At 34.2% G+C, this 8,755-nt stretch overlaps 1 protein-coding gene across 1 annotated transcript; it reads left to right on the plus strand.

Moving 5' to 3' along the window:
* Positions 1-3,178: 3,178 nt before the first annotated feature.
* LOC120208430 (AT-hook motif nuclear-localized protein 22-like) lies at positions 3,179-5,086 on the plus strand. Its single transcript, XM_039207712.1, has one exon. The coding sequence runs from the start codon at positions 3,599-3,601 to the stop codon at positions 4,484-4,486; it is 888 nt and encodes a 295-aa protein (XP_039063643.1). The 5' UTR covers positions 3,179-3,598; the 3' UTR covers positions 4,487-5,086.
* The last annotated feature ends 3,669 nt before the right edge of the window (positions 5,087-8,755 follow it).

Here is an 8,755-nt window from a genome sequence, read left to right on the forward strand (position 1 = left end):
TAGTGATATTATTTTTAATTTTGCTTAAAATTGCAATAATCGCGATTGATTGTAGATTGACTTTTAATTATGACATATTTAATCGTATAATACTAATGCAATTGGTTGCTGATTCAGTTGTTTTAAGGTGCATGATTGTTAATTGTTTCTTGAATAATCACATTGTATTGGAAACAAGTGTTGATAATGCTCAATCCTATATAGTATTGTAAACACTATTGAATGGTATTTAAGGCTTGGCTTTCCCACTTCCTTGTTCAGTGATAGAGAACAAGAGGAACTCTCGCGCGCCGTCCCCGCCGTCCGTCTCGTCTCGTCTCGGGTCGTGATCATGGTCATGGTAATACGAGTCTTCGATACGTCCACGTGAATACTATCTTTTTGGCAAATCCAAAACTAATTCGTTAAAATCATATATTATAAGATATTTTTTATCACTGAATTTATTTTCTTTTTAAATATATAATCGATCTCCCAGTTGATAAATAAACAAACACAAAGGCAAATGAAGAGTGTTCAAGAATTGGAATCCTAGTAACCTGAGCCCTCCCCCTTAAGACACGCCCCGACCCTATTTCGTAGCTACAATTTCCCATGCATCCCCCATTAAACTTGAGATATAGATAGAGACAACTCAAGGATTGTTCAAGAAAGACAGACCATAAATATTAATTTACATGTAATATATTAGATTGTAATTATTTTAAAATATATTAAAATTATGTAATTAGAAAATTTATCTTACAGGTTGAAAGCGAACGCAAAATGTTATAATGTGAAACTGAAAAAATTATTAAAATATAATAACATGATGCACTTAAAATGTTATAAGCGGTAAGAAAATTAGTTATTAAAAGTAAATGTTGTGAATATTATTAACATTTTAAGTTACGTCGAAAATATTACTTTAGTTTAAATTAATGGGGCCTTAGACATTCGCACGATAAGAAAATAAGTTAAAATCTGAAAATGTTATAAATGTATATAATAAATTGTGTTGTGTCCAAGAATGTCATGGTTCATTAAAAAAAGTTTGCGATCTGGAATGTTAATATATATTTCTCTAAATAAGATGGGTTGAATCCAATAATGTCATGGTTCACTAAGAAATAGGATAGAATTTGGAACGTTAATATTTTTATTAATAAAATGGGTTGTGCCCAATAATATCATGGTTCACTAAAAATATAAGTTGCGACTGGAATGTTAAAATTTTATTATAAAAAAATTCGAAATTATAAAAAAAATCGAAAGCATGTATACTTTTTCACAAGTGTGTTACTTTTCAAATTTTAAAAACACATGAAAAATGAGAAAGCTGAGAAGTTTCGATATTTTTTTCAAAAATATAATACTTTTAAGTTCGAAAGTTAAAATCATCTTCCATATTTCCCTTAAATTCGAAAGTATATATACTTTTCCACAAGAATAGATACTTTCGAATTAAAAAAATGAAAGAAGAGAAGACTAAAAAGTATTAATACTTTTCCAAAAATATTGATACGTTTAAATTCGAAAGTTAAAATATCACTTTCCATGTTTTTTTTAAAGTCGAAACTATGAATATTTTTTCACAAGTATCGATACTTTTAAAATAAAAAAGAATATTCATACTTTTGAATAAAAAAACTTCGAGTATCAACATCTATAAACTATCGATGTTTGTAAAAAAAATTCAATACTGTGCAGCTTTCTCGTTTTTCATGTTTTTTAAAATTCGAAAGTATTTATACTTGTGGAAAATATTCATACTTTTGAATTTTTATAATAAAAATTTTAACATTTTAGGTCGCAACTTATTTTTTAGTGAACCAATACATTCTTGGGCATAACTCATTTTATTAATAAAAATATTAACATTTCAGATCATAACATATTTCTTAGTAAACCATGACATTCTTGGGCTCAACATATTTTATTAATAAAAATATTAACATTCAAGATCATAACCTATATCTTAATGAACTATGATATTCTTGGACACAACCCATTTTATTAATAAAAGTATTAACATTCCATATCGCATCATATTTCTTATTGAACCATGATATTTTTAGACGTAATCGTATTTTTTTATATATATTCATAACATTTTCAGCTTTTAACTTATATTCTTATCGTTTGAATATCTAAGGTATCATCACCTTAAACTCTAGAAACATTTTAAGCACAACTTAAAATGTTAATAATATTCACGACATTTACAGTTTATAACTTATTTTCTTACCATTTATACCATTTATGTGCAATATGTTAATTTATTACATTGATAACTTTTTTGATTTTATTTTATAATATCTTATATTTTGTTTTTAACATGTTACTTTTTTTTTTATCAATCACAGCATTTGTTAGTGCACCTCACAACTCACAAGTGAAAAATAGTATCGGTTAAAAATATTTATGAAATATATATATATATATATCATAAATTTATTTTTCAATTTTTTTTATTTTTACAATTGAAATCGCACTGGCACTTTACCAGGTGGAACAAACCCATCCCATCTCATGAAAGACAGAGTTAACATTAAGTACGTTTTTGGTTAAGTCATGTCACCATCGTCGGGATTGTTCCAACGTCCAAGTACGTAGAAAGTACAATTTTTCTTGAGGAATATTTAGGGAGTGAAAAGAAGTATTAAATGGAGGACTAGGAGAGCATAATCTTGAAATTGCAAGGGCCTTGGTTTATGAGATAAAGAGATGAGAACGTGGGGTGTTGGGACCCCATCCACAACACCGCCCATGCTCACATCACGCTGTCTTTTACCAAAACTAAACCCCATCCGCACACATATGAATGAACCAAAAGTGGTGAAAAATATATAATATTAATTAATAAAGCACAGACATGTAAATATATTTACCCCTTTTATAACCACAGAGACGTTTGTAAGTCGTTTTCTATATTTTCATTTTATTCATTTCCATTCTTACAGATTTTTTATTCACTACTTTAAGGAAAAATATACACACAGGAATACAGTGAACTGTTTCAAATTAGAGTTCTTTTGAATTTAAATTATAATATTTTCATAGTTAAAATCAATATTGAAATATAAATTTATTAAGTTAGATTTTCAGATAAAACAAAATCGAGTGATATCGCCATTCACCGTGGATATTATGATGCCTTTGAGAATCTAACCCTAACCCACGACACTTTTGACCACAATACGCCTCAGATCTAGGCCAATAAACCACCTCTCCCTCTCTCATGCCCTTCCTCTTCCGAACCCTTAACCAAAACTTATCTGCTTACAAGACCAGCAGACCACTTCCATGAACTATCTATGAACTCACGTGAAAATCAGTACAGAGAAAGATAGATGGATGGCTTGATTCGGCTTTATATTTGGTGGTCGATGCTTCAAATCTCTTCCCTCTCCCTTTTTTGGTGAAACCTGTAGCTGTTCGAAGTACCCAGCAAACGGAAAAGAATAAACCCCAAAGCTCTAACCCTGTAAAGGAATTGGAACAGAAACCCCGTAGTCCTTTCTCTCTCTCTCTTTTGATCCATCGAAATTAAGCTGGTTCTTGCACGTGTTAGCTAGTTGTTGATGATCAGATTTGAACTTTGAAGGGAAGAACAGAAATGGATCCGATAACAGCTCATGGCCGCCATCTTCCTTCTTTCCTCGCTAGGGATCTTCATTTAAACCCGCACCATCAGTTCCATCACCACCACCAACAGCAACAGAATTCCGAAGACGAACAAAACCGTGGCCAGAAGCGAGATCGAGAAGAAACAGCCGCCACCACGACCGCCGCTGAAACAAACGACACGGGTGGAGGCAAGGAGTTGGCCGTATCCGAAGCCGAAAACACAAGAAGACCACGAGGCAGACCCGCCAGTTCCAAGAACAAGCCTAAGCCGCCGATAATCATAAACCGGGATAGCGTCAATGCTCTCCGGTCACACGTTATGGAAATCGCCACAGGCTGTGATATTATGGAGAGCGTTTCTACTTTCGCCAGGCGGAAACAAAGAGGGGTTTGCATTTTGAGCGGGAGCGGAACCGTAACGAATGTAACCTTGAGGCAACCTGGAGCTCCCGGTGCAGTGGTGAATTTACATGGGAGGTTCGAAATTTTATCACTTTCTGGGTCGTTTTTACCTCCTCCGGCACCAGCGGCTGCATCAGGATTGGCCATATATTTAGCCGGTGGTCAAGGTCAAGTAGTCGGAGGGACCGCGGTGGGTCAACTTGTTGCTTCGGGTCCAGTGGTGATTATGGCAGCTTCTTTTGGTAATGCTGCGTATGAAAGACTTCCATTGGAGGAAGAAGAACAGCCAGTGGAGCCTCCAATTCCTGGTAGTGGAACCTTAGGGTCACCGAGAAGCATGGCTTCTCAACAACAGCAGCCACAACTGTTGCAAGATCCCAATGGATCTTTTGCTCAAGGATTGCCACCAAATCTTCTAAATTCGGTCCAAATGCCAGAGGAGGCCTACTGGGGCACAGGTCACCCCCCTTATTAACAAAAAACACAGAAAATTTCGTGTTTCTTTTCTTCTTCTTTCTCCTCTTTTTTTATCACTCTTGTATTCCTCTTTATAAAATAATAGATGTTTAAGTGAAGTATTAATGTTGATCACCATGGCTTTAATTTGAAGTACTTTGAAGAAGAATGTACAGATTTCCTGGAATATATCTTCCCTGGTGTGGATTTTCTTCCCAGTTGTAGCAGCGTGGCAGTCATTTCTTTCACTCTTTTCTTGTCTCAGAAATTTGTTTTAAAAATCTTGAGTTGGAAGAAAGGCAAAGGAGATGGGAGGTTATGGGCTTAGCGTTTTGGTGTCTTTTGTGTAACTTCCTTTTTTCCATAATGGAATCAGCTTGTCCGGTTACACGTGAGCTGCTGCGTATGATAAAGAAGGAAACTCCTTCTCGAGGCAACCATTTCCTTGTATAATTCCCATGTAAAAAAGCCAAGCCGACAACATGAGTAAAGAAGCATGCAGGACAAATTGAGTCTGCTCCTCATGCGTTCAAGTTCCATCCTTCTCGAAAAAAACTGTCACTGCCCACTATACTTGTAAAGTGGCATGGACTGAATCAATTACAGGAGGTAAGTTCATGTTTTGTTTCTACTTGTTATAATAGAATAAAAAACACAGAGTTTGCTTTTATTCTTGATTCAGTATTCTTCTTTATACATATAATATATGAAGTTTTATATCCTCCTTGGTTGTTTGTATCAGATGCCTGCGCTTACTTAATGATGTTTATTAGTTTCTATAATTTTAGCTCACTGATCCTTGGTAGTACATGCATATGCATGCAAACTCTTTTTTAGGTGGTTATGATAGTGATAAAATAAATCCTAAATTTCCTACTTCATTAAAGCTTTATGTAGCTAGGCATGTAAATGAACTTAATGTTCGGCGAATTATTCGACGGGAAGTTCGTTTATATTTGTTTAATTGAATGAAGGAACGAACACGAACAAAAGGCTGGTTCGTTTATTTATGTTCATGAACGTTCGATAATCTGCTCGTTCATTTATGTTCGTTTATGTTCTCCAGACCTATTTGAAATATTAAGACTTAATAAATTTTAACCTTAAATCCAATAATATTTTTGAACTTAATTAATTTTAAACCCAAATAAAAAATACTTTAATCAATTAAAGAAAATATATATCATATAATTATTTGAAAAGAAAAAAATTATTCTCAAATATTATCCCAAATAATTTTATGTTCGCTCGTTTATGTTTGTTTATCTTCTTTCGTTTACGTTAGTTCATTTGTTTTTGTTTATCATTTAAACGAACAAACATAAACAAACACGAGCAAGTTAAATTTCTTAATGAACGAACACAAACAAGAAATTTGGTTCGTTTAGTTTGTGTTCATTCGTTTGTTTAATTTGTGTTCATTCGTTTGTTCGGTTAATTCGTTTGTTCGGTTAAAATTAAATGGGTAGGAATGGAGTCCAACGAGCCGTGAAAAGAGATTTTTGAATCGGGAAAAAAGGAGAGACTAAAAGTGCAATTTTACCAAACCAACGCTGATCTCCATTCAATGTGGGTGGGGCCGGGGGACAAATAGGGCTAGAGCGAGTTCATCCTCTCCCCCTATTCCCCTAACCCTTCCTCATTTCCCCCCCCCCCCCCCCTCAAAATAGAGCATTGGGTGAGAAAGGATCAATCTTGAAGAATTTATTACTTCATCAAGATAATGTTCGCTTCTTCACTTCAAGAGTTTCAAGGCAATGCTGGAAATTCATGTTTATTCAATACAAAGCTCTTGCCTCTGATTGACTGCCTCTTTCAAGAGCAAAGAGCCCAAGCCCATGTGCCTTAACAAAGCCCTCGCACAACTTGGGTTTTTTAGGCTAGTTTTCATGTTGCCATTTGGAGCAAAAAGGTAGAGTTTTGGTCATTTTGTCAAGGAAATTGGCTGGTAAAAATGTATAGGAGCAGCTACCCATCGTCTAATGGTTCAAATATAATTTTTTTTGGGATAAAAAACGTCTTGTTTTCTTAAAAATAAAAAATATCCAGAATTACAATAAAGATTTATAAGTATAATCTTAAACGTAAACTAAATTATAATTAGGACATTTTCCTATAACCATTGACACAAAAATTAGCTACCTAAATCACACAATGACCATAAAAGGAAAAGGTTAAAAAGCCTAACAAATACTCGAACAAAATAAAGATACGAATAAATCTGATCGCATCGACAAACGAACCACAAAAGATGATGAAATTACTGAAAGACCACCGACAAATCGTAAATCAGAGTCAAAATGACATGATAAAACTATCGACTAACGTAAAACGGGTATCCAAATAAATTCGAGGGTCCAAAGCAGGGAACATCAGCATAATAACAAATAAATGTCATCTTGATCAGTCGTGGCGATGTCAAATCCAACCCTGAGAAAAAATAAACGAAAACAATGGTCGAACGACCGAAAACTACCCAAAGGCAGAAAAACACGCCACAAAGTACGCCGTAAAGGTGAAATATAAATTAATTTTGTTAAATGAAATAAAATTATAAATATAATAATATTTTTCTATCAAAATATTTAATTTTATGATATTCTTAATATTTGAAATAAACTGTATTTTGAAGTCGAGACCTAATTTAATTAAATTAATTTTATACGAATTGATCCGATTGCTTGATAAAGCTCAACTTAAAGTTCAATTCCATGTATTTTCAACTATTTATATTCTTAACAATTTGATATTGAACGTTCATATTCTTAACAATTTTGACTCTCGAACATGATATCTCAAATAATAACAATTCATTTACTACTTAAGTTGTTAAATCCATGCTTAGAACTTCTTTTTATATGTCTCAAATGCTAATATATTTAGAAATCTATTTATTAGTTGAGTGAAAAAGTATTCGTCCTATCTTATTATGCGTCGATTTAAATTTCAATATTTAATTAAATATAATATATCTTTATTTGATAAAAAAAATGCTACTATATTTCTCTTAACTGTGGTCGTTTTGCTTTGGTGATAACACGGTCCTTAAACTTTGTTAGATGAGCAGTAGCATGAAATACCAAGGTCATGGGTTGGCTCTGCTCCTACCCAAATGAAACCCAAAAATGGGGCTCAGTAATCACTAGGGAAATGAAGATTTAGAACTATATAGGATACTTATTTAGTACAAAATGATTCCCGGGTTTCAAATAACAATCCGTGATCGCGATTTAACAGTTTCGTCGCCGTCCGAGTTACACGGCCGTAATCACGGTAAATTCGAAATGACCATGACCGCGACCGCGATTTGAAAACATGATGATTCCACATGCTTGATAATACAATTAATATACCCATAGAAACTCCAAAATTATTCCAAATCAAAAGATAAACAACAAAGAAATAAAGAAGCACCCCCCTAACCGTTAACTACTCCACTAATTCTCTTCGTATATCTTCTCCATCACTGCTAAACTATATTATAAATATGTTGCTGGTTCTCACCATTGATTGTGGGTACCAGAGAACTTGTTTTGTAGCTGAGCCAACAGTGTTTGGTTTTCCTGGTGAAGGAGAAGAGCTTTCTCTCTAAGCCTCTCGTTCGCTTCCATGATGATTTGATTCTCCACGTATAGCTTCAAGTTCTTCATCTGGATACATGTTTTAACACCCCATCATCGTCTTCTTTGTCCCTGATCCCTTCCTTAACCTCCTCAACCTGTACCATTAAACATCCTTATTAGAAACCAGACACGCACAAAACAACGACAAACGGATCGAGGAAAACTAAAGTTAACCTGTCGAGTCTTGGAATACGAACGATATGTCGTTGCTTGGAAAGACGTCCAGGAGAGTTAACCCACATGGTCTTGTTTTATGAAAAGAAAAAGCTAACCGGAAGAGATGATCGTTGTGTGCACCAACAAGGGTGAAAACACAAGTGTTATATAGCTGGGAAATTGTGTTTGTATCTGAAACCAAAGATGGAAAAGGAAAGAGAGAGAAGGGAGGGCTTTTGAGAGTAATGATGGCACACAAGGACTCATGATTACTTGGGGAGCGGCAATAGAAGAAAGAACTGCCAGAGAGAAACAAGGAAAATAAAAATAAAATAAAAAAAGGGGTTTTCTTTCTTCTATTTTATCTTTGTGGAATGGATGTACGATTACTAATAAATGTGATCGAGCGTGTAAAAGACTCGAGGCACACAGAAAATGACTAATCCTTCTTCTTCTTCCTTCCTTTTTGAATTAGGGGACTGTCTCTTTGGCCTCCATGGATACCCACA

This window comes from Hibiscus syriacus, unplaced genomic scaffold, assembly GCF_006381635.1.
Source record: "Hibiscus syriacus cultivar Baekdansim isolate YM2019G1 unplaced genomic scaffold, ASM638163v2 tig00016563_pilon, whole genome shotgun sequence".
Classification (NCBI taxonomy): Eukaryota; Viridiplantae; Streptophyta; class Magnoliopsida; order Malvales; family Malvaceae; genus Hibiscus; species Hibiscus syriacus.

Coding starts and splice junctions, on each gene's coding strand:
- LOC120208430 (XM_039207712.1), top strand. CDS start 3,599: ATGGATCCGATAACAGCTCATGGCCGCCATCTTCCTTCTTTCCTCGCT.